Genomic DNA, 27,245 nt, shown 5'->3' with positions numbered 1-27,245 from the left:
GGTGCTAGCCCTATTCAGATCTACAGAATTTAATGAGTGTGACTAACTTAGCCCTGTTAGAGTAGACCCATTGGAACTAATAGTCTTAAGCTAGTCATGCCCATTGAATTCCATGGGTCTACTCTGAGTAGGTCTATTATTGGATAAAACTTTTTCTTCTTCTTTTAGTTTAGTTTAATTTGTAATATTTTATTTCCTGGTGTTTAGGAGGATATTCCCTTTAGCTGATTACCATGTTTTATGAAGTGAGATTTCCCTTGTGTTGGTTCCCTTGTGGGGTGGATGTGATGCTTGCTTTCATGATAAAAAGGATGTTCTATTGGTGGCCATCATTGCTTCTTACAGGAAGAAGAAGAAGAAGAAGAAGAGTTTGGATTTGATATCCCGCTTTTCACTACCTGAAGGAGTCTCAAAGCAGCTAACATTCTCCTTTCCCTTCCTCCCCCACAACAAACACTCTGTGAGGTGAGTGGGGCTGAGAGACTTCAGAGAAGTGTGACTAACCCAAGGTCACCCAGCAGCTGCATGTGGAGGAGCAGAGACACGAACCCGGTTCCCCAGATTACGAGTCCACCGCTCTTAACCGGAGCAAATTCCACAGTTTAACTATGCACTGTATGAAGAATGACTTCCATTTATCCTGTTTTATAACAGTAGGCAATGACTAGAGAAAGTTGGGTCCCTTTAATTGGAGCATCATAATTGTGACATGGGTATTGCTAGGAACCAGGCTGCACCTGGTGCTACTACTATAGAAATGTTCTTGGCTGAAGCAACTTAGAATCGCAGCGTTGGAAGGACCCCAAGGGCCACTCAGTCCAACCCCCTGCAATGTACAGCTAACAAACCCCTGGCAGATAAGTCACCCAACCTCTGTGGAAAAATCTCCAACAGAGTCCACCAGCTTCAGAGGCCATCTGTTCCACTGTGGAGCAGCACTTAGTTCTTCCTGATGTTTAGTTAGAACCTCCTTTCTTGTCATTTGAATCCATTGGTTCAGGTCCTACCCTCTGAAGCAGCAGGGAAAAAAGCTTGCTCTGACTTTCCGAGTGATATATATCACTTGGCTGCAAGTCTTGGAAGACCAGCTTTCTGCCTTGCAGACCTTTTCCCACCTGGCCTGGCAGGGCAGGGCCCCGAATGATTCCAGCTACAAAAGCTGAGGCTGCTGAACAGACTCGTAGGCTTGGGTAAGGGGCTTTTGTTGGGAGAGTTGTTGCTATTATTGCTTTTAAAAAAAATGTACCTTTCTTTTAGATCTTATTATGATTTATGTGGAAATTGTTTGATTTGGTTGTATATTTGTATGTTTTATTTATGACAACTTTTAAGAATTTTTTCATGTTGTAAGCCACCTTGAACATGCCTCAACTATGGAAAGGCGGCGTAAAAATAAAAGTTGCATGGATGTATGTACCGGTATGTAAGACGGCTATCACATCTCCTCTCAGTTTCTTCTTTTCCAGGCTAAACATACCCAGTTCCTGCAACCGTTCCTCATAAGCCTTGGTTTCTATACCCTTGATCATCCTGGCTGCCCTCCTCTGCACACCTTCCAGCTTGTCAATATCCTTATTAAAGAAGCGTATTCAGAGCTCGGTATTCCCCAAAGCACAGCCTCAGATCCAGCCCAACCTCATTCCACCTTGCCTTGCATCCAGCTTCTAAACCTGACCTCCCAAAAACGTTACTGGGAGCAATGAGGGCAGAATGGTGGATGAACCACCCCAGAGGCCTTTACTTCTGTTTTGTTTTACTTAATTTCCTGGATATCAAACCTTCCAGGCAACTGCGGGGGGTGGGAGTGGGGGAGCCAGCAACTTCACATTTTCCACAGCTAAAATAGCTGCCTGGCCAAAACAAAAGATATTTTAATTCAGTGTGATCTGTAATTCTCATTTTTCCAGGTTGCGAAATACGTAAGAGACAAGAGATTAATCCCAGTCTGGGCACAGAGAAAGTCTTCTCTGGGGCTGCACAGAAAAGCTTTTTAAAAACAATATCATAATAATGGTGTGCAACAAGGTACTAAAACCAAAGATTAGTGGGGAATGAAACCCAGGGATGGGAATAGTAAGTTTTAAACAGTTTAAACTACACTGCTATTATTTCAAGCACTTGGAAAGGAATAAAGGGTGCAAATCCCCCCTCCACCTAGGATGGTGCACAGCCCATCCAAGCTGACCCAAGTTCCCAAATTGCCCTGACCGAGGGAACACCCAAATCTACCTGGATCCAGTCCTGAAATCATTCACTGGCAAGGCTAATGCTTAATCATGGTTTTTAAACACCTATTAATGTGATTGGGAAGGGGAAGGAGATGCTGTGCCTCCACTTCCCTGGACACCTGCAGGATTGAACCCTCTGCTCACCAGCTGATGATCCAATCCTGCTGGGTGCTGCCTCTCCAGGTCGCTCCCTGTGGTGAGCTGGTGAGTGGAGGGGTCAATCCTGATCAGTTTTGAGGGCACCCACATTTCTCAGCTGGAAACAGGTGTGCTCAGCACAAGCTTCTACTTCCTACCCAAGATATCATAAGAAGAGTCTTCTGGATCAGGCCAGTGACCCATCTAGCCCAACATCCTGTTCTCACAGATGCTCCAATGGAAACCCACAAGCAGGACCTGAGTGAAAGAGCAACCCTTTCCCCTCCTGTTGTTTCCAGCAACTCTGTAACACTGTAATGCCCAACAACGGTTCTGCAGTGGGTTTTCACAAGACTTGGCCAAAGCCTGGATCTCTGCAAACTAGCTTTCAAACTAGCCTTCAGCCAAATCTGGTGCACAGCCCTAATTTATTCACTCATGAGTCTTCAAGACAAACAGGGCATTTAAAGGGAATTTATTTTAACTACATCAAGCATCCCCTTCAAGGGATGAATCTATTTTATGCCTCAAATGCAGAGAGGAAGCCGACAGATACCCAAGATCCTTGCTAAATATTCAGAGAGATTTCTTCAGTTGAGTCACTGTAAAGTGCGTTTGTGTATCTGTTTTTAAAATCAGTTGGTAAGCAACTAATGTGCTTGTTGCTCACAATGGCAGATTTTGGAAACTTGACATCAGCTCTCTCCATACCAACATAGTCCAAAACACTGAGTGTGTCAGACTTTGAAGATCCATGGTTCATACCCCAGCTGAAAGTCCTGGTTAGACACACATCTACCTCTCGATCTTATACTTTCCAGTTTCTTTCTATCTGTAAAATGGGGCACTATGACTGCTGCCATAGAGCAAAAGCACTTTTCCAACTTGAGGGCAACAGTTCCTTCTGGACCACATTCTGGAGGCCACGTGTCGATCAGAGGCAGAAGTGGCAGTAAATACAATTTTTAACTCTGCGCAATAGGCTCATTTCTTCACACCTCTCTCTATCCTCTAACCAATCAAGCCAGCACGACAAGTGATTATCATTTAAAATTTCCACCAGGTAGCATATGATCATTTGAAAGGAACTGAGGTGTAGTGATTTGAGTGTTGCATTTGGACCAGAGAGACTAGGACTGGGCAGTATCAGCTTTTCAACATCACGGTATATCACCAGCCAAACATCACGGTCTGGCGATATACCACGAAGTTGAAAAGACAAGCTGCACTGGCCTCAGCCCGTGAGGCACCGGGTGAAATTGCTGCAGCTCTCACTGTGGGAGCTGAGGCGGTTTCACCCCAGCGCCTAGTGAGCTGGGACAAGGTAGCTTGTTTGTACAGCTCAGCTGGGGTGCGACAGGACTCCTAAGCCATCCCCAGTGTCCCACCCCACCCCAGCGGGAGCCAGTGCCAGGCTGGGGGATCCTTTAACTGCTCAGCTGAGGGGAGTGGCAACCACACACTCCTCAGCCGGGCAGTTTAAAGATACAGAGGGAGGAACAAGCTGTATCGGTGCCTCACTGATGCAGCTTTTTTCTCCCTCTGCACAGTATGTGGGCAGAGTGGGATGGAGGAAGTCGCTAGCAGAGGGACTCAGGAGCGGTGGTCGTTTCACCAGTGATCGCTGAGTGAAGCCAACATCACGGTCTGCTCCTCATACCAGTCCTGGGCGATATACTGATATACTGTGGTACCGCAGGTTACATACGCTTCAGGTTACATACTCCGCTAACCCGGAAATAATGCTTCAGGTTAAGAACTTTGCTTCAGGATAAGAACAGAAATTGTGCTCTGGTGGCGCAGTGGCAGGTCCCATTAGCTAAAGTGGTGCTTCAGGTTAAGAACAGTTTCAGGTTAAGAACGGACCTCCAGAATGAATTAAGTTCTTAACCTGAGATACCACTTTATCTCCCAGGCCTAAGAGACACCTTGGTTGAAATCCTCACTCAGCCATGAAGCTCACTAGGTGACTTTAGACTGTACACTCTCCACCTAAGAAACATCTAAGAGGTGTTGTGAAGAATAAAATAGAGTGTGAGGAACACTATGTCCATCACATTGAGTTCCTTAGAGGAGGGAAATAATAATTCTGATTTTGGTAGTCAAGGTGAGGGATCAAACAAAACTATGTCAGTGTAGCTCTCCTCTTGATCACTAGAAAAATTACGCAGCTCAGCAGAAACTTGGGTTGATTGTATTAAAAGTGGAAGTCAGGAAGCAAAGTTCTACATTCTATACTTCATGCAGAATCGCAATGTACACCCAAACTTTGTACATCATGTTCAGGATCAGCAGACTACACACAGAGAGAGAAAAAACCTAAGAAGAGCCTGCTGTATTGGGCCAGTGGCCCATCTAGTCCAGCTTCCTGTTCTCACAGTGGCCAACCAGGTGCCCCAATGGGAAGCCTGCAAGCAGGACTCAAGCACAAGAGGACTCTACCCTCCTGTGTATTCCAGCACCTGGTAATTCAGAAGCATGGCTGCCTCTGACTATGGAGGAAGAGTGTAGCCATTGTGGCAAGTAGCCATTGATAACCGTCTTCTCCATGAATCTGTTCAATGCTCATTTAAAGCCATTCCAGTTGGTGGCCATCAATGTCTTCCATAGTTTAACTGCACTATGTGAACGAGTCCTTTCTTTCATCTGTCCTGAATCTTCCAACATTCAACTTCTTTGAATGCCCATGAGTTCAAGTGCTATAACAGAGGAAGAGAAACTTTTCTCCATCCACTTTCTTCATGCCACGCATGATTTCATAAACTTCTATCATGTTGCCTCTTATTCACCTTTTCTCCAAACTGAAAAGCCCCAAATGCTGCAACCCTTCCTCACGGGGAACTCACACCATCCCCATCGTCATTTCAGTTGCCTCTTTCTGAACCTTTCCAATCTTCTTTTCAGGGAGGCAATCAGAGAAGGCCCTCTGTCCTTCTTTGCACCCACAAGGAAGCCACTCCAAACTCAATGTCTCACAAAAGGATAACAGCTGCCAGCATGACATGAGCTGAGTTCTCTCTGTGTGTGCAAAACACAATGACTCACGGTGCAATCCCAACGATGGAGCTGCCTTGGACAGGAGCAGATGCTTTAAAAAACCAAAACATAAAGCATTGCAATAGATGGATCCCAAAACAAGCGGGGGGGGGGGAGGTTTGAGGGTGAGGCAGGACTGAGCAGCTTGTGCTGCTGTATTGAGCAAGGATCATGTGAAATATTTTGCTCATGAAAGATTCCATTAAAAAAATAAAAATGAAAAAGCCTCATTTGTATTGAAGAAACAATTGGTTAATTGTCTCCACAAGGCACTGTTTGGATTTACTAGTCAACAGAGAAATAATCTTGGCTGGAGCTGGAGCAAACACTTTGGCTGATTATTTATGGACATTTCCTGTAAACCTCTTTGAAAATCAAAATGAAAAACAAAATTAAGGAAAGCACCCCAGCATTTTCCAGTCAATGGGTCGCAACGGTCAATTTCAGTTTCTGATTGTTTGTCTGTTAATCTTTATTGCAGCAGCTCTCCATATCTCCACACTGGATTGCTATCAAAAACTTTTAACCAGGTGCCTCAAACTTAGCAGGGATGGTGCCTGGCTGACTTCCAGTGGGAGGGAGTTCCACAGAGTCAGGCCCGTGTCACTGAAGGGCATGCTTTATCGTTGGCACAAGTTATGCTTCTGGCCCAAGTGGGGCCACTAATAGTTGCTTCACTAAGTGAGCCCATTGATCAACTCAGGACGTACAGGGCAAGGCAGCCCTGAAGGTAATATGCAGCAGCATTCATGGTAATGTGGATACTGAGATGTGACGATAATAAGAACCCTGCCGGATCAGGCCAGTGGTCCATCAAGTCCAGCATCCTATTCTAACTATGGCCAACCAGGTGCCCATTATGGAAAAGCCAGTAGCACAATTCAAACACAAGAGCACAGTTTCCAGTTTTCCACAGTTTCCAGTTTTCTTAATTCAGAAGCAATAATGTCTCTAACCATGGAGGCAGAGCATAGACATCGTTGCTGGTAGCCATGTCATATAGGCAAAGGACTACTATCTGGGGACAGCAATGACATCAGCCCCCCCCCTTACACATACACACAAGCTGAGGTCCATTTGAGCCTACTCTTCATCAGCCACGTCTATATTTCTCCCTATTTTTGGATCAAAGCCCTTCATGCAACAGTGCAAAAGGGATCATAGGTACAAGGTCTTCAGAACAATCCCCGCACGCAAAGGGGTGGGGTGGGGAGACACTTTTCTCCACAGACACTTGCTCATCATGTAATGGATTTGCTGGGACTCGAGCCAGGTAAGAAATAACCTTCACCACGTTTCTCCTTCCTCTGCAGCAACAGCAGACAGATGAATAGATCAAACACTCTGGTCCATATGAAGAAGGTCTTTCACTTTCAAACTGTTAACCACAGGTAATATTACTTGGCCACTGGATCAGGTAAAAAAAGGTCCCATCTAGTCCAGCATCCTGTTCTCACAGTGGTCAACCATTGTGGGAAGTCCCCAAGCAAGAGACTGAGTGAGTGGCTGTTGCTCAGTATTCAGAGATAAACTAACTTTGAAGATGGAGGCTCTTTTCTTAACTACCATAGTGAAGAAGAGCTCTGTGGGATCAGCACAAAAGGCCATCTAGTCCAGCATCCTGTTCTCACAGTGGCCAACTAGATGCCTCGAAGAGGAAGCCAGCAAGCAGGACATGGGCTCAATAGCAATGCTCTCCTCACTTGTTATTATGAATGTTGATGATGATGATGATGATGATGATGAAATCTTTAATGTGTCCCAACACAAGAGTTTTTGGAATTGCTAGTATGATTTTAAAAATTACAATTTTCTGCATTCCCGTCCCATTTTCTCAACTGGTCTGGCAATGTGGGAAAGAAACCTGTCAGAACAATAATCCAGGCAGGCCTCAGACGTCAGAGGGAAGTAGCTAATGGCGCAGATCTCCCCCACCCCCACCCCAGCTGTGGGCCTGTGCTGAATTCCACGTTATTGTCTTCAAGAAAGGCCCCTTTGATTTAAGTCGTTTGACTGTTTCCAGTCAGATGAGGCCTTGACACAATGTTCAATGGCACGTTTTCTATCTGTTGCTCTGTTGTTAATAATCCAACGCTGTTGGGGTCAGACTTGGGACTCGTTAAAAAATGTTATACTGGGACACGTGCTGTAGTCAAGGTGTAATTCGGACCACTGGGATGGGCATTCTAGAACCAGGGATGGGCTAGCCTGAGCTTAATTTCAGGCAGGCCGAGGCCTAGTTGCATGTAGTCAACAAGGAGAGAGAAATCAGGTGTGGATGGAGAGAGAAAGGGGGGTTAGAAGGAGTGCAAGAGAGAAAAGAGGCTCCCCCCCTTTTCAAATCTGCCCCACCCACTTTTCAAATCTGCCCCACCCACTTTTTATCTGGCTCCACCCACATGCATCTCTCATGGACATGATGTTAAAGTGCTCACAGCGCCATGGACTGAACCCAACATCAGTCATATTCAGAGCAGCCCGGCTGAAAGTAGTGGACTTGAGTCCCTGACTTTAACTTTCAAGTAGAAGTTTGTTGGATACAACCCCGTGTGAGTAAAGGCAGGAGAGAATAGTCTGCTATCATGAAATTCCTAAGGTGGATTCCTGAGCCAGAAAGCAAGAGATTTGACAATCCACCCACTCAACAGATATCCTGGCGATGAACAAAGGCATCACACTCACATTCAAATCGTCACAAGATGTGGGCCTGTTTTGACTCGATCAGAGATTCCAGTCCTCATGGAGGTGATCAGGGCCGTCTCATAATAGCGGCTGGGTGGCGCGGTGCACCAGGGCGCCAGGCCCCCCAGGGGCGCCCCTGCGAGCCCGTCGGCATACCGGGCACTCCCTCCCCATTGGCGGGCGGGCACTCGCGCGCCGGCGGGCAAGCTACAAGCCGGCTGCCCTCCGGAGCCCCAGCTGGAGCGCTGGGAAGGGTGTGCAAAGCCCCGCGCCGCTCCAGCGTAAGCCCCTCATCCCCCGCTCGCCTACCTCCCTCCCGCGCTGGCCGCCCCTCGGGGGATGAGGGGCATGGCGCTGGAGCGGCGCAGGGCTTTGCACGCCCTTCCCAGCGCTCCAGCTGGGGCTCCGGAGGGCGGCCGGCTTGCAGCGCCACGCCCCTCATCCCCCGCTCAGCCACCCCCCCTCCCGAGGGGCGGCCAGCGCGGGAGGGATGTGGGCGGAGAGGTGACCCACCGGGGGCACCGAGGGATCGTCGTGCCAGGGCGCCCGATCCCTTTAAGACGGCGCTGGAGGTGATCTAGGCTCCATTGCCTTTCCTCCGGGGCTATCTGGGATGTATATTTTTCTGCTGAAAATCAAAAGTTGCTTTTCTGACTTCACACCGAAGCCACGAGGAATCAGATGAAAATAACAAATAACTGTGGTTCCTGCTTTACAAGGGATTGGACTAGATGACTGCTAGGGGGTGCCTTCCAACTCTATAATTCTATGACCTCCGAAGGTATGGACTGTTCTCCATTTGAAGTTTGTAAAGAGAGGTTGGATAGCTATCTTTTCAGGATTCTTTAGCTGTGATTCCTGCATTGCATGGAAAGTGGACTAGATGACCCACGGGTGACCCTTCCAACTACACAATTCTATGCTTCAAAAATGTGGACTTTGCAAGGTATCACTGATGGGCAAATACTGGAATCCATGTCAGCTAAGAATCCAATTCCTTGGATCATTACCGGCTGCCAGCCACTGTTTACTTAAGAGAGAATATGTGTGTCATATTGCATTACGCAGCGGATTTGGTTTATTATTTCAGCCTGTAATCATCCCTTTTACCCTACCGCGAGCTAATTGCACGTTTACATGGAGGAGGAGGAAAAAGAAAGAAAGGAGAGGCAGGAGAATCCTGCCTGGAAACCTGAAACCACTCATTGCCTCAACCCCCCTCTGATCCAGATCATAACCAAAAGCCTCTGTCTCCCACGGCGCCCTCAAGGCGTGAGCCACTGCATTATTTATGCCTTACAGCAAAGGAACAACTGAGAGCCTATGTCTCAAAAGGGCTGCTGCAGGGTGGGACAGTGGGGGTGGGGGGTGGGGAATTGGAAGAGCAGAGAGAGCACGGCTTGCTTTAGTATTCACCAGCTTGAGTGCCACAGCCAAACCCAGGCGACGCAAGTCCTTTACAGCCTTTAAGCATCCTTGTAAAACCAGCTGCTGCTGCTGTGGGCACCAGCCGCCAGAGTATGCAGCCTTGCGCCAAGTCACAGGGCTGGTTCCATCTAGCCTCTCTCTCTTTCTCTGCGCCCCCCAACTGTGTGTGCGCGTCCCACCTCTCTCTCTGTGCACTACACTCCCTTTCTCTCTCTCATATATGACACGAAAGAGGGAGAAATTCCTGAGTGAGTAACAGAAGAAACCCAGCTTCTGGAGGGCCACAGAAAACCAGGCCTGGCTTCAACCAGGGGCCTTACATCAAGTGAGGGTACAGGGTTTACTTGTTACCTGCCCGCCTAGGCCTTCATAACAGGAAGGGTTACCATTCTGACTCAGGGACAGGGATCTGTTTTGGCCCTATGGGCAGCTGCTGGGACTCCCATTATCTCCAACAAGCATGGGCAATGGTCACGGACGACTGTAGCTGTAGTTCAGTGGCATCCAGGGGGCCACTGGTTCCCTGCACCTGCTCTTAAGAACATATATCAGGAAGCAAGGAACTGCAAACAAATTGAGGGGATTGGGGTAGAGATTTGAAGAAAACTGAATCTACCATTTTCCTCTCCTGTTTCAACTCCTGGACGTAGCGGGCCAATTCGGCAGTGATCTGGGAGGTCATGTTCTCTGAAACGACCTCATGCTGTCCTGCGTAGTCGTTCATCTCATTCAAAGTGGCTAAGAAGGCCTGGCAGGAAGAATACCTAAAAAAAACCAAAACAACGCAAGGTGAACCACTCATTTAAAAGGAGAGGAGGAGAAAAAAAAATTAAATTTAAAAGACACATTGCCCTTTATCCCTTGGAGGTAATCAAGTTCTCCAGAGTTCTCCGCAAAGACAACGGCTGGTGTGGACCGTAAAGGATATTTATAAATGGGGTTGGGTTGTGGGGAATCTACAGTTCAGTAGGCAGAACATTGAACTCTGCAGACAGAAGGTCCCAGATTCAGTAACTGGCACATTTCCCAGAGCTGGAGAAGGAAAGACATGTCTTTGAGAACTTGGGATATGGTCAACTGAGGTACCGTTGGGGAAGAGCGGGCCAATGGAGTGACTCAGCATCATAAGACGGAATTTAGATAGAACCTTTTTTCAGCCCAAGGGCCACATTGCACATCTGGGCAACATTCTGGGGGCTGCATGCCAAGGTTGGGCAGGGCCATAACAGAAAGTGGGTGGGCAAATTAATGCAATTAAATACTGATTTATCTATCACCAGCTTCTCCCTAGAAAGCGGCTGAACATGCACAGGTTTGTTGGAAACTTACTTGTACTCATCTTCTTCTTTGGAGTTCTTTTTGGGTTGGTATTTCTTTGAAAGATTCCTAAAATAATAATTAAAAAAGAAGCAAAATAAATAAAAATGAAATTTGTGATTGCCAGTGAATTTTCTACCCACCAGCTGTACCCAATGAAGCTCTATTTTATGCCACTGAAATTAACGTGCTTAAGTCTGTCATGCCAATCAATTCCAATAGGTCTACTCTGAGTGAGTCTAACTTAAGTATTATAAATATTTTGTGAGGAGGCAAAAAACCTTCAGTTCTTTTATCGGGTTTACTCTGCTGCCGTTCAACTATTCTGAGGGCACTCTATATAGGGTGCATTCAGATGTAGCAAATATTGCATTAATTTTCCTGATTATCCCATTTTCTGTCTTTTCTAATGTTCCTTTCACTCTGCAGTACCTGTTTCATTACAGAATGGTGGCACATCACACTAAATTTCATTTACACACTGGTGGGCGTAGCGTGACACAGCAACAGACGTCACTGAAGAACACCACTGCTCCCCCGCCCTTCCTGCAGATGCCAGCTTCTGTCCCCCCATGATTCTGCCTCCCCCCACACAAAAAGGGCAGGAAAGAGCAGTATTGCTGTTGACTCCTGCAATTTTCTGGGTTAAGGGGACAGCAAACAGATACACACGCGCACCCCGAAATTAACATGGAAATGATCACCAAATTCCACTGTATTCCACTAGATTTCTGGAGGCAGAGTTTACATTGTGGGAAAGCCCAGATATACAGTCATACCTCGACTCCCAAACGCCTTGGGAGTCAAACATTCCGGCTCCCGAACGATCAAAAACCGGAAGCGAGTGTTCCGGTTTTCGAACTTTTTTTGGAAAGCATGGCTTCCGCTATTGTTTCCGGTGTACCTGCGCAATCGGGAACCAATTGGAAGCTGTGCCTTGGTTTCCAAACGTTTTGGAAGTCAAATGGACTTCCAGATCGGATTCCGTTCGACTTCCGAGGTACGACTGTAATGCGGAAATTAACAGGGAAATGTTGGGGGTATGGAATAAACTGCTGCGTGAATGCAAACGCAGTCATGGCACAATTTGCAAGGATGGGCAAACCTGTCAGCATGTGGTGGTGTGGTTAGAGTGTTGGTAGGACCTGGAAGACCCAGGTTCTAGCTCCTACTCCGTCATGAAGCTCACTAGGTGATTTTGGGTCAAGTTGCTGTCTCTCAGCCTAACCTACCTCACAGGGTTGTTGGGGGTATCAAAGGAGGAGGGAGAGAATCTTTATATCACCTTGAGCTCCTTGGATATAAAGAAAATAAATTTTGTTTACTCTCTGTTTCTCATTTTTCCAGTTTAAAACTTCTTTGCAACCTTTCCACACCATTAGTACACGTTTCTCCTAATGTATATGCATCTTTTATTTTTGCACACACATTTTCCCCATTTTAATGCATTTTGAATGTTATTATGCTACCACTAAAATACACATTTTTGTACACTTTTTTGTTGGAGAACAACATTGAAAAACTCAAGAGAAAGGTGCATTTTGAAAGATTACAGTGTTTCAGTTTGCAAATCAATGCAGGAAGTCTGTAGGCTTGCATTAAATTGAAAATTCACCCAAATTTCTCCCCCCCCCCCCAATCCCTGAATACAAAAGCACACAAGAAGCAACAACAAAAGCTAAAACTTGCAGCCAAATCTCAGCATTGAGATTCGCCTTCTAAGTTACAGGAGCTTTCTCCCACCTCTCTCTACTTTCCCAGAAACTGATGCAAACCTTATAAATATGCAGACCGGATAGCTCATAAATAAGCTCTCTTTTCACAAGACTCTAAAAGGAGAACTTGAATGACAGCAGAGGCTAAAGGAGAATTTGTTGTGCAGTTTAGTACAAAAAAATTGTTGCATTGTTGTGTTTTACTTTCACAAGTCTGTTTTATTCCCAAACTGCAGCAAATCAATACCAATTTTTTTTTTGGCATTGCTTCCTTCTTTCTAAATCTCTTGTATTCTTTATTTCCCCTTTCGCAATAGGATTTCTGATAGCCAAACAAAATCACAGGTTTTTCCACTGGAGAGAATTTTGTTTCAAACACCCCCCCTTTCCCCCCTGGACTCTCTAACTTGTGGCAAAATTGCAGTAAATGAATTCTGGAAAAATCCAACTAATTTCCACAGATGCATTTTTATTTTATTTTTATTAAACCCAATTCAACCTCCTTCTGTTTCCAACATTTGGAGGAGTGGATGGGCAAAACGCTACAGACCAAAATATAACTAAAAGTACACCACTTAAGAATTTGAAACTAAGGTACAAAATCAGAGGAGGAAGACAGTTATTTTGTAATTCCACCTGCCTCATGATTTTAACTTGCAACTTTTGAATTGCTTTTTCAGATGTATAAATTTTGCCAATTTAGAATACTGTAAAATGTAAGATACAGAAGAAAAAAATGTGCAGCTTTCAGTGTTCTACATAACTCTTTGCCTTTCCTCCGTCTAGCAAAACAAATAACAGAGAAACAAACAAACAAACAAACAAACAAACAAACAAATAAGATTATAATATAATAAAAAGAAGAATGTTATCCTTATAGATATTCTGTCCATTTCAGGCTCCCAATTTTCTAGTTTAGTTCCAGTCAACATTTCCACATTGGTTTCTAATTTATTTACCAGTACTTATTTCAAAGAAGGTCTCGTGAAAATTCATCCGCATGAATCTTAGTATGAATTTCTCCTAATAAATACATTTGTATGCCACTTTTCCTAATGTACACTTCCTTGGAAGAAGAAGAAGAAGAAGAAGAAGAAGAAGAAGAAGAAGAAGAAGAAGAAGAATTCACCACCCATCCAGCTGGGTTGCCCCAGTCACTCTGGGCAGTTTCCAACACATATAAAAAACATAATAAAACTGGATCCTGCTACCAAATACATGATTAATCCCTTTAGGGAAGGGTAACTTTCCCAGGAACTGGGAAGGGTGTTCAACTGGTTCTGCCCCACAGGTCAAAGCAATTTCTTCCAATATAATGCACATCAATATGCTACTTTCACTAATTATATGCACACTTTACATGCATCTTAGCACACATTGCTTGGCTGGAGAACCACCTTGCAGAATGTGGAGAAGTGCAAAGGGGGTGGGGCTGCAGCTCAGTGTCAGAGCCATGTGTTAAAAAGGTCCCAGGTTCAATTCCCAACGGCATCTCCAGGTAGGGCTGCCTGAAACTCTGAAGAGTCACTGCCAGTCAGTGCAGAAAATAGCTAGATCGACCACTGTCTCAATACTTAAATCACCTCTTTCTTTAGAATCCCGAGGACTGGAATCTCATTTTAGTTTGGATGCAGAAGTACCACACCTCGATGGTACAAGCTTCTGCTTTGCATGCAGGAGGATGCCCATGTTCAATGCCCAGTCTCCATGTAGGGATGGGAGACACACCTGTCTGAAACCATGGAGAGGCACTGCCAGTCAGCGTAGACAATACTGAGCTAGATGGACCAACTGTCTGACTTAGTATAAGGCAGCTTCCTATATTCCTATGTGAATTTCAAGGATATGGCTGTATTTCACGTCACGTATTGTTTTGGAAAGTGCAAATTATAAGCAGGTTCGCCTTTAAATGAAAGCCAAATCTAATTTATCCCCCATCCCTAGTTATCCTCAAAAACAGAAGTCACGTAAATTTATAGAGGCTGCAGAAATCTGCAATCCCAAATGCAGAATTGTTATTCTTTTGGTGTGTGGGTCAAGTGGGTCCCATTTATGTTCCCTACCCCATCTCTGCCTGTTCCATGCAGATGTATGCCACCCCCACCCCATCCTTCTTCACCAGCATCTTGTCCGTGGTGAAATCTGCCGCTGCCTCCCTCCCTCTCTACAACTGAGTTTGGAGCAGCTGCATCTGAGATGGTGAGCTAACACTGCCTTGCCCCCCCCCTTTCAGGGATTTCAAGGCCTGCATGGCCGATGCTCTGCTTGGCTGGCTCTCCTCATTCTCGCCAGATCACTCCGGATCTGCCTGAGAAGTCAGATATGCCTGAGAATTCTCCTGCAGCGCAGAGAGAATGCCAGTGAGATGGGTGCCCAAATCCAGAATGCACACGTCTCCCTGCTGATGCCCAGAAGATGCCTCGGAAACACATTTTATCTGTTTATTATCTGGCCACTGTCATGCTGAAGGTACGAAATGGGAGAGAAATCCTATTTCCTTTGCATTTTAATGAGAAGCTACCTGATCTGTGCTTCTCAAACTGACCTGTGAACCAAAACGCCAATGATACTTCAAAATCTGCCCTGCACTGAATTTTGTAGTGTGGTTCTCCAGACAAAGAAAGTGTACAAAATATGTTTACATTAGGGAAGAGCTTGCCTTAAAAAGGATACGCTCATGAAATGACATGCAAAAACACATTCCATTATTTTTATCTATTTATTGCACTTATAGATCATATTTTTCTCCAAGGAGCTCAAGGTGATGTGCATGGTTCTCTCCCCCCTGCCCCCATTTAATCCCCACAAGGACCATGCAGGGCTGAGAGACAGAGACTGGTCCAAGATCACTCTGTGAGCTTCATGGCCAAGTGAGGATTTGAACCCTGGCCTCCCTGGTTCTAGTCTGACACTCTAACCACTACACCAAACTGACTATTTATTTATATTGTATTTGTAAACCATATCCAAGGAACCCAAGGTGGCAAACACGATTATCTGCCCTCTCTCTTTTAATCCTCAAAAACAACCCTGTGAGGTAGGCATGACTGAAAGGCAATGACTGGTCACACCCAGTGAGCTTCATGGCTGAGTGGAGGATTTGAAACCTGGTCCTTCTCAGGTCCTAGTCTGACATCGTAACCGCTACACAACACTGCCTCTTGCCTAAGCAATCATATGCAATATTGGTCAAAGATGTGCATACAATAATGTATTTATTAAGAGAAATTTGTACACTAAGACGCTGCGGAATCTTCACAGGGATTTTTTGCAATTGCTGGAGACACATGCAGAACTGAAATTGAGTGGGGGTGGGAGGTGGGGGAGTGAGATACTGAAGGAAATTGAAATTTACAGGTTTGTCCACCTCAGCTGGAAAGGATCATTTCCCCCAAAATTGGCCACATGCTGAGAGATGAAGAGAACCTGCAATTTCTGCATTACAGGGAGTAGGACTGCATGACCCTTTGGGTCCCTCCTACCTCTATGATTCTAGGACCAGCTTAATCCAGCCTCCTGCTTCCAATATACCATATTTTTGCTCCATAAGACGCACCCGAACATAAGATGCACCTAGTTTTTAGAGGAGGGAAGGGGGAAAGCCCTGTTTTTTTGAGGATCAGCTCAAAGTTGTGCAGCTTCTTTTGCAAAGAGGAAAACCTCCCTTTTTATGGGGTTCAACTCACAGTTCTGCAGCATCTTTAGGAAAGGAAAGGGGGCCGTTTCTACAGTTTCCAGACAGATAATCTAATCAGCCAGTCACATGTCGCTGAGGAAACAAACAGCCTCCCTCTGCAGAACATTCAACAATGGAGGCCTGGGCAAGGGCAAAAAGGGAGCCAGCGATCGACCACACATTCCTTGCAAGTTGGCTGTCTTTCCCTCCCCCTTCCCAGGCAGCCTCCTTTATTGCTAGCATCCCTTATCTCTCTCCCGATCGCTTGCTGATCAGCTGTTCAGCGGCTTCCTTTCAACACCCCCTTCTCTCTTTGTAAAAAAAAAAAAAAGCATGATCTGCCTTTCCCCTCTGGGCAATTCGGCTCCAGGGACCACGCATTCGCTCCATAAGACGCACAGACATTTCCTCTTACTTTTTAGGAGGAAAAAAGTGCGTCTTATGGAGCGAAAAATACGGTATGCCTCTGGAAAGCCAACAAACAAAACCAGAAGTCCCCTCTCCTGTTTCTTTTTGCTGTACCTGTTGGACAGATGTATAGAACTGCTGAAAATGGAGGTTCTGGATGACTATTATGGGCCATGAGGCAAGAATGAGCAGGAAAATGTTGTAGCGTATCCTCACTTATTAAACAGAAGTGCTCCTGATCAGGGTTTCAGCCGGCCAGCTAGCTACGTTTTCTTCTAAAAGACTCAAAGCCATCCTGCCTTACCAAAAGTTAACATTCCATGTTGCTTAGGGTGCCCCCTTAAATGTTCATTATTATTTTTTAAATGTACTCCTGCAAACCTTGTTGATCCTCTTATTTTCTCAGTGGTTCCACGTTCAGTCCCCTTTCTACCGGCACTCCCCACCTGTGATCACTGTTAGGCACTCACAGCTCTAAACCTTCAGGAATTCATCTCGTCTGATAAATACCTAAGACATTTGCTTTCACCTTGTTTCCAACAAGCAAGGAGACCAAGCTGTGCTTTATGGTGCTCCTTGCTAAATTGGGACATCGAAAGTTGGAAGAACAGCAAGGTCATCCCCCTGAACAGAGCCACCTGAGCCTAACGATGAAACATATAACGGCAGAGATTTCAGCTGCAAGGTGACGGCTGTGTCTAAAGATGGCTCCCCGCCTCCTGAATTTCTCTCCAGTTTTATCTCTGTTATAGGCCTCAACAGACCGGGTATAAATATATTATTAATATTATTATTATTAGTAGCAGTAGTGGTAGTAAAATGCAATGGTAATACGGTAATATTAATAGCACATTCCCAGCCCTTTGTGGAGAGGCCAGGGATTGAACGTGGAGCCTTCTTGTATGCACAGCATATGCTCTGCTACAGAGCAACAGTCCTTTCCCCCCTAGAAATAAAGTTAAGATTCTAGACCTCATGGGTCTGAATTAAGCTAAATCATTTGAATCTGACCACTGGGTCCATCTACCTCAGTATCATTGACTGCAGTGGTTCTGCAGGACTTCAGACTGCGCGGGGGGGGGGGGGGGCTTCATCCAGACCTAACTTTTTGGACATGCTGGGAACAGAACCTCAGGCTTCCTGCGTGCAAAGCATGTGCTTCATCGCTGCACCACAGTCCCTTCCTAAGCGGGAAAGAACCCTGAGGGGTGCTCTTTCTAAGAGGTGAAAGTATACTGCAACTTTTTTTTTGTTGCAGTTTCAACACTGCTGTCCACTAACTCTGAGCCTGCAAGACTTTCCTCAGTCAGATGCACCTCGCATAGCTGTCAACCTTTCCCTTTTCTTGCGAGGAATCCTATGCAGAATAAGGGAATTTCCCTTTTTTTAAAAAGGGGAAAGTTGAGAGCTATGGCACATTCAACAGAAAAGACTGGTTACTTTCTCCTTTGCCTCAAACAGAGGAGATTAGGAGGCGTGTGAGAAAGATTAGCCATGAGATTAAAGTTACAAAAAAAACCCTACCCTCAAAAATAATTTTTGAGTTCCGAAACTGCTTTTAAAAAGCCCCACAAGATTTATAACAGTAGGCCTTGCTTGGAGAGGATAGCTGCTGCACACAGGAGACTGAGATCAGTGGGAATTGATGCATTCAGACAAACAGAGAGGGCTGCCCCACCAACCTGTCTGCCCTCAGCCAGCTTCCACCCACCCACCTTCCTTTCTTACTTACAACTAGTCCAGCGGGTCATGGCCCTGCCTGTCAGCTTCATTTACCTTCCCCTCTTAGTGTTGCCCATTGTACAGCTCAGCAGGAAGGAGGGTGGAGGGACAAAACAGGAATGAGTTGGCTGTGGCTCCTGCTTGGGCTCGCTGCCTTCTGCCCAAGTCTCAATGGACACCAGTCACCAGCGGTCAAGAGGGCTGCATTGGCTGTAGCACAGGAATAACTTTGTTGGATCACACAAAAGGGCATCCCGTACCCATGGGATGAGGACCCTTTGCCCCACAGTATTCTGCTCATTTATCTGTTTGTTTCATTTATAAAAAGATTTACCGGTATATACTGCTGTTCATTTATAAACACACACACAAACACACAGAGCATTTTACTACAATTAAACACAAATCCATGTAATAAAAGCTATATAAAATAAGTTAAAACCAGAAATCAGCTAATTATTGTGGAAAGATGTACTGGTACTCTTAGCTGCCTGCAGTGGCCTGACGGAATATATATAAAAAAAAATCAGCAGGCATTTAAAAGGTTGGCAAAGAAAGTGCCTGCTGAATCTTCAGTGGGCAGATAGTTCCACAGGGCTGGGCCAATGGCACTAAAGGCTTGGATGCTCATTTCTGTCAAATTAGCCTCGCCAACTCAGGAAACAACCAGTGATGCTCTTCCCAATAATCTCACTGATCATGCTCGGAGGGGAATGGGTTCAAGCGGTACCCTGGACTTAAGTTGTTAAAGGCTTCGTAAATTATCACAAAGACCCTGAACCTGGCTCGGTGGTGGATAGGCAGCCAGCGCAGATGCTTCAACAAGGGTGTTGCATGCTTTCAGCGAGGTGCCCCCATCAACAGCTTGGCCTCCACATTCTGCACCAGCTGGCTGGAGCTTCCAAACCGGGCCCATGGGCAGCCCCACATACAGCACACTGCAGTAATCCAGTCTTGAAGTTACCAATGCATGGACTACAGTTGGACTCCCCATTATCCTCAACCAGCGTGACCATCAGCCAGGAAAGATAGGAGGCAACAGATTCCCCATCCTTGTTTACATGGTATTAGCAAATTTAATTCTCTGAGTGCCAAAAGAAGAATTAACCACAAGCAAGAGCATGGGTAGGCAAACTAAGGCCCCGGGGCCAGATTCGGGACGTGTTTTTACGTGAGTAGAATGTGTGCATCTTTGGGTTATTTGTGGGGCATAGGAATTCGTTCATTCCCACTCCCCCCACAAAATATAGTCTGCCCCCCCACAAGGTCTGAGGGACAGTGGACCGGCCCCCTGCAGAAAAAGTTTGCTGATCCCTGAGTAAGAGGAATGCAACCAGCAGGTTTGCAGGATCCTTAAGGTTTCTTTTTTTTTGTAACAACCCATAAAAACTAGGGGATGTGACTAATGGGTCTACTCTGAGTATAATTTAGCTAGGAAATACCAAATGCTTTGAAGTTCTAAATAGCTACCACCCAAAACTATCTTTAAAAGGATAGCCTATGACCAAACCTAGAAATGAAACAATCTTCCGAAATTGGCAAACAGACTCACCTAAGTTGCTTTGCATAGTTGATCTCAATCTCCGTCCTCTCTTTCACAAATTTGATGTACTTTTCCAGAACGTCGATCCCCCACTGAGTGTGTTTTTCAAGGTTGTCAAATTGATCCTGCAGAGCAAAAAAGGAAAAGAAAAGAAAATTGGATTCATTATGAGCCTTGGTGCAAATCACAATTGACATTTTTATTTTCAGTCATTTAAAAAGAAAATCACCAATAAACACTCTATCTGGGGCCCAGTCCCATCTCAGAAGCCAGCCCCACTGTTTGACTTACGAGAACGATTCTGTACATGCCTAGCACAGAAGGACGTTCGGTTGAGCTCAATGCAGCTTGCTTCCAGGTGAGCCCGTATACAGGATCACAGCTTTACTGTTGAGTAAGTGCTTTTAGGATTGCAGTGCAGTCGCTGGCTTTGGTACAATGCCAATAGCCATGAGCATGAGCTGTCCTAGCAAACTGTTTCAGCAATTTCTCTCCCTGACTTCCCTCTTTCTCAGGGAATCTCGTGAGTAACCATGTCCTGTAACTGATGAAGATATATCTCTATGCGAGAAGGTAGATGTTGTGACTCACAGCCTCTCCCTGCTTTCAGAAGAATCTGCAAGGCGGATGCTTCTTATAATGTTTCTCAAACTGAGAGGAAGAGCAGATCAGGTGGGGGAGAGCAGACCTCATGGTCACCCACAAATTCTCCTCCCCCCACCCCCGGTCTTTGTGGCCGGCAGGAGGGGGAGGGATGCACTAGAAGTCACAAAACTGATGGCTGGAATGAGTCTCCCATGAGAAAAGATTGCAGTGTTTGGGACTTTAAGGTTTAGTGAAAGGTGAGTACAGGGCAGCATGATATGAGCTCATAAAATGATAAAACAAAATAAAATAAATAAATTCCTTCTAGTAGCACCTTAGAGACCAACTGAGTTTGTTCTTGGTATGAGCTTCTGTGTGCATGCACACTTCTTCAGATACACTGAAACGGAAGTCAGCAGACCCTTAAATATACCGGTAGTGAGGGAGTGGGGAGGGGTATTACTCAGAAGGGTGGTGGGAATGGGTCATCAGCTGTTAGGTGTGAAAAACCTGTTAACGACTGCAATTTGGTCTTACAGGGAAAGGCAAGGGGTGAGATGGCTAAAGATAGCTTTGTCATGTATAATGAGATAAGAATCCAATGTCTTTGTTCAGACCAGGTTTCTCCATGGTTTTAAGTTTGGTGATTAGTTGCAATTCAGCAACTTATCTTTCCAGTCTATTTCTGAAATTCCTTCTTAATAAGACAGCTACTTTTAGATCTTGTATGGAATGTCCTGGGAGATTGAAGTGTTCTCCTACTGGTTTCTCTGTCTTGTGATTCCTGATATCAGATTTATGTCCATTTATCCTTTGGCATAGGGTACATAAAATGATGTAAGGCATTGGGAAAGTAGATAAAAGTTTTCCTCCCTCTCTCCTGACACCAGAACTCTTGTTTTAAGACTGAGGACAGATGAAGGGGGAAAATTTTATTCACAGAGTTCATAAACTATGGAACTCGCTCCTGCAGGAGGCATTAATGGCCACCAATGTAGATGGCTTCAAAAGAGGACTTGACAAATTTGTGGAGGATATGGCTATCAATGGCTCCTAGCCAAAATGGCTATGCTCTGGATCCACAAGCAGAGGCAGCCATGCTTCTGAGTAGCATTTGCCAGAAACCACAGGAAGAGAGGGGGCTCTAGTGCTTGAGTCCCGCTTTTGGCTTCCCATGGTATATCTAGCTGGCCACTGCGAGAACAGCATGCTGCACTACATGGGCCTCCTTTGGCCAGATCCAGCAGGGTCTTCTTATGTTCATACGATGCACCATATTGTGTCTAGGAAGATGAGCTCCAAGCCCCTGGAAACTGTTGTCATCCTGGTTCACAACCACTTCAACATGTGGTTGGAGTTTTTCATGACTGAATGCTCTTTCAATCTAAACATAAAAATCCCTGCACATAGAAAGTTAGCCTGCCAGCAAAACGAATTTTGGGCCTGGACTTCTCTCTCATATTTTCTATGCACAGGGATTTGTCTGTGTGTGTTTTAATGGAGGAACGTTCAGACATGTGAGCCCCATCTGGAGTAACATAGCATAGACACAAATACATCACCTCACTGAGAAATATCAGTCTGCTGCCTACTCCACACTCTTAAGTTTCTTCTTCGCCAGGCTCCTTGCCCCATGGCTTCCCTACCTCCTAGAATTTCTCACTAGTACTAAAGCTGTTCCCAGGAGGCAAAAAATAAACCATAACTCCTGTCCCAGATTTTAATCCCAGCCAAAGTGCCAACTGCCTCTCCCCTTGCAGAAGCTGCACTGCAAACATTCTGGTAGCATTTGCTGAACATTCCATATCATTGCAGCCAATCAGCTTTGATGCCACAAGTGCAATATAAAGGAGATGCATAGTGGCATGGATAACAATTACTCTGAGGGTATCCTGCCTCTGAAACCTTTCTAAATATGTAGCTGCATTGCTTCCAAAGCACAAGTGACACCACCTTTTCCTGTGCAGCACTTCCTGTGAACCATCATGCTTCCTTATGGAAAGAAAAAAATTCAGAGAGACCTCTTGCATGATCTCACACACAGAAAACTCTTCAGCCTAAACAAGTGATCTCAGCTGCCCTCTTTTCAAACCCCCCACTTCTTCAGAGACTGCACTTAGATTTCAGGCATTATTTACCAAAGTCTCAAAATACTACTCGCCTTTCAATCAAGCATCCTCCATTCTAAACCCATCTAAGGCTTGTACAGTACACTGTTTTGCCTAATATACACACCTTTTTGAGAAAAGATACATAGGAAACTGCCCTACAACTCAAAATATTCTGCTCATCTACACTAATACCGGCTGCTCTGACCGGCAGCAATTATCCTGGTTTTTCCCATTGCTGGTTACCCAGTGGTGGGTGGGACCAGAGGTGAAAGTCGGTGTGGCAACAAATCTCCGTTCTTCATTTGTAAGAAAGCACTATTTTACTTTGGCAGCGCCTTAAACTCTGTGCCTATTGATATCTGACAGACGCCTTCACTTTGCTCTTTTCAGCATTTGCTAAGACGTTTTGTGTTTAGACAAGTCTACTCAGATGTTTATAAAGCTGCTGTGAGTTTTTATCTGTTTTATTCTATTGTTATTTTAACTTTTCGAAAGCTTTAGATTACTGTTAATTTTTCTTGCTGGTAATTTTAATGTTTTTTGGTAAACTGCTTTGAAGTGGGTATTTTTATTTTTGCAATCCAGCGGGATATAAATGTGACGAAATAATATTCAATATTTATAATGATGTCTTTGCTTTTTAAAAAGCAAAGACATCACCTTGCCGACAAAGGTCCGTATAGTTAAAGCTATGGTTTTCCCAGTAGTAATGTACGGAAGTGAGAGCTGGACCATAAAGAAGGCTGATCGCTGTAGAATTGATGCTTTTGAATTATGGTGCTGGAGGAGACTCTTGAGAGTCCCATGGACTGCAAGAAGATCAAACCTATCCATTCTCAAAGAAATCAGCCCTGAGTACTCACTAGAAGGACAGATCCTGAAGTTGAGGCTCCAGTACTTTGGCCACCTCATGAGAAGAGAAGAATCCCTAGAAAAGACCCTGATGTTGGGAAAGATGGAGGGCACAAGGAGAAGGGGACGACAGAGGATGAGATGGTTGGACAGTGTTCTCGAAGCTACTAACATGAGTTTGGCCAAACTGCGAGAGGCAGTGAAGGATAGTCGTGCCTGGCGTGCTCTGGTCCATGGGGTCACGAAGAGTCGGACACGACTGAACGACTGAACAACAACAACAACAATTTATAATGAATGAATGAATGCACATTTTATCATTGTACAGTAGGCCAGTTTCTGCACATACCCTGCTCTCTACCTTTCATCTAGGCAAGCAAGAGACACCCCAGTAAGGCAAAAACACTCAAGGAAGTTGCAATGGGGCATTCCCAGAAGGCCACACCTGATCCTTAGGCCTTGAGTTTCCAGCCTTGGTGCTACCAGATCCTTTTACCTGTAAATGCCTAAGGCTGATGGATCTTTTGCATGCAAAGCCTCTTTCAGTTTCTCCAGTGTGGTGGCTGAGATCCCCCTTTTAACATTCAGTATCAGTAGCCCCTAGGCCATTTGGGGAAATGATTCCGCAGTAAGGCTTGGTGCAATCTCTTTCAATGTTTCCACGGTGCTCTGACATTAACCTTCCCAGGGAAGTGAAACTGAAACCCACATGCAACATTCAGACAGGTCCAGGCTGGGAGAAAACCACTGGAAACATTTTACAAACAATGTCAGCTATACTAACCAACAACATTTCCCTCTTCTCACTTTTTTTGGGGTGTGTGTGTGTGTGTGACTTTTGGAACATGGGGCTGGCAGCAGAAGGTTCGTGGCTGCCTTATCCTCCATGAATTTGCCTTCATTTGCTTTTCAAAACCCATCCAGGTTTGGTGGTGTGACACAAATTTCAAAGTGCACATAAAAACAATATGCTTCATCCTTCAAAAGTTAGGAAATATTCCCTGGGGGAAAAAAAGAGAATCTCTTTATTCGAGTTCATAGAACCATCTGGAAGCCAACTTGACTCTCTTAATGACCCCATATATTTTCTCTGCAGTAGAAGGAAGTTTAGTTTGCAAAATCCTTCAAATAAATCCTGCAAATAGATGAACTTCTTACATGAATACAGGAGGTCTGCAACCATGGTTCCTGCCTCTGCTCCTTCTTGCAACAGAGCACTTGGGATCCTGAATTGGCTAGGATCACCTATGTGACTGATCTAGGGAGGAGAAAGCAGCAGCTTTGCTGGGTGGAATGCAGTGGGAGAGTTAGGAAAGAATTATACCAAAGTGGGAGGGTAATATAACATCTGGGATCAAAGGAAGTTAAACATCTGTGCAACCTCTTTTTGAGGGGGAAATTATAACCTGCTGAAATATTTTATTTCCAACTCTAAAATTGAAACTGGAGAACATTTGGCATAGCCCTGCCTAAAAACAAAACAAGTATTATTGGTTAGTTACTGCATATTGAGCATGTTATCTAAGTCTTTGTTCTAGACGAGGGTTGTGGGAACCTGTTCTTCCATATTTTGCTGGATTCCAGCTCCCACCAGCCTCAGACCAATAGCCAAGGATGCTGGGAGATGTAGTCAATGGTCAGTGACGATGGGAGTTGTAGTACAGCAACATCTGGAGGGCCAGAGGCTCCTCACTTCTGACCTAGGGTGATCTGAACAGCAAACCATCCTAACATATTACAATGCTTAATCAAGGGAGAGAGTTGATTCTGAATGTCTGATACGACACTGTTTTTCACTAGACTATAAAGCTGCTGCCAAAAGATGGAGTTGCATGCTGGATTGCTCAAGAGGAGAGGAGCAAGTCCAGATCTTGAGTATTTCTTGTTCTTAAAGCCATCTGAAAAGCAGTTCCTTTTGAAATAAACCACTTCCTCCGATTCACAGAAAATAAATAAGGCCTACTGAGAAAACCAGTGCATGAATCTTGCATAAACTTAACACTTGCAAAGAGGATGAGTTTCCGAACAAGAACATTTCAGAGCAAGTGGTGTCACTGCAGGCAAGAGATCTCTCTCCGGCGTACAGTGAAACCCTGTCTTGCATAACGGGAGAGGTGGCCACGTTGCTACACTTCAAAGGGTCAATTTCTTGACCAAGCATAAGAACAGAACAAGAGCCTGCTGGATCAAGCTAAAGGGAGCCCATCTAGTCCACCGGCTAGTTCTCAGAGCGGCCAACCACATGATTATTGGAAGCCCGCAACAGGTATTCAAGCACAAGAGCACTCTCCCCAACTGGTCTTCAGAAGAATTGCTGTCTCCAACTGGTAGCAGAGCTACCATAGCCATCTATAGTCTGCTCCTCCATGAATTGTGTTTAATCCTCTTCTAACGCGGTCCAGGTTAGAATTACAGAATGGTAGAGTTGGAAGGGGTGAAAGAATATGTAAACAATTGGTTGCAGTATCACCAAATTAACGAGATGTTTAAGTGCGACATGAAGAAGACAGGTTTTAGCGAGACTAAATCAAAATCTGAAATTGAAATATTAAATAGTGACTTTAAAGTACTTGCTAAGATGTACAAGATGCTGTTGGAATAAGTGTTGGAAATGTAAGGAAAGTGTTGGTACCTTTTATCATATGTGGTGGGAGTGTAAGAAGGTGAGGGCATACTGGGACATGATATATTATGAATTGAGAAAAATGTTGAAATATAATTTTGCTAAAAAACCTGAAGCCTTTTTACTAGGTATTACAGGTACAGACATTAAAAAACAGGATGTTAAACTTTTCCAATACACAGTGACTGCAGCTAGGATTTTGCTAGCACAAAGGTGGAAACAAGAAGAAATACCGACAAAAGAAGATTGGACATTGAAATTAATGGAATATGCAGAACTGGACAAAATGACGGGAAGAATCCGGGAACAGCGGGACCAGAAATTCATCAAAGACTGGTTAAAGTTTACGAACTATTTGACAAATAATTCGCAGTTGAAAACGCTAGTAGGACTTCAAGAAGCTTTGTAGTGAATGTGTAAAAATATTATTGTAATTATGGTAGATAGAGTGAGTAAGAGATTTATGATAATGTAAGCAATGGTAGATTAAAGAAGTATAATACTTATAATATTAAGATATAATTCTGAATGCCATGTGGAAGGTCTGAGGGAAGTCACGGCTATGATAGCCAAAACTGAAAAATGAATGTGAATGTATATTGTATTTTTTGTAACAAAATAGAAAATTCTTTCCAGTAGCACCTTAGAGACCAACTGAGTTTGTTCTTGGTATGAGCTTTCATGTGCATGCACACTTCTTCAGATACATTCTTCAGATGTATTTTTTGTAGTAATTTAGTATAAAATAATAAAAAATTATATATATATATATATATATATATATATATATATATATATATATATGGAAGGGACCCCAGGGGTAATCTATTCCAACCCCCTGCAATGCAAGAAACACAACTAAATCATACATCACATGGATATCCATCCAACCTCTGCTTTAAAACCTCCAAGGGAGAAGAGCCTGCAACTAGGGCTGGACAATATCAATATTTCAACCAGCTAAACACGGTGATATAGCAGTACATCACGATGTCTGAAATAAGGAGAAAGGAAGAAATAAGGTGGGGAGAAACAGCCAAGATACATTGCCCAGCCTTAGAATCAGCCCCACACCTGGGGAGCACCGACACCCGCCTAATGCTCCTGCTGCCGCTAGCAGGGAGGCAGGAGGAATGAGCAGTGATGAAGCTGCCACTAAATAGCCTTTGACAGCCATCTCC

The 27,245-nt window shown here is 44.7% G+C and overlaps 1 protein-coding gene across 20 annotated transcripts in view; it reads right to left on the bottom strand.

Annotated features, from left to right (window-relative positions):
• FNBP1 (formin binding protein 1) overlaps positions 1–27,245 on the bottom strand; it is a 113,684-nt gene that overhangs the window by 50,911 nt on the left and 35,528 nt on the right. For all 20 annotated transcript variants that reach the window (XM_033138315.1, XM_033138324.1, XM_033138314.1 and 17 more), the window contains exons 2-4: positions 19,903–20,018; positions 10,842–10,898; positions 10,129–10,276 (exon numbers count right to left, since the gene is read on the bottom strand). In XM_033138315.1, the coding sequence (XP_032994206.1) occupies positions 10,129–10,276; positions 10,842–10,898; positions 19,903–20,018 (321 nt within the window). The remainder of the gene's footprint in view (positions 1–10,128; positions 10,277–10,841; positions 10,899–19,902; positions 20,019–27,245) is intronic.

This window comes from Lacerta agilis, chromosome Z (assembly GCF_009819535.1).
Source record: "Lacerta agilis isolate rLacAgi1 chromosome Z, rLacAgi1.pri, whole genome shotgun sequence".
NCBI classification, from domain to species: Eukaryota; Metazoa; Chordata; class Lepidosauria; order Squamata; family Lacertidae; genus Lacerta; species Lacerta agilis.
The sequence above is the reverse complement of the archived record's forward strand: the minus strand, read 5'-3'. Positions and strand labels throughout refer to the sequence as shown.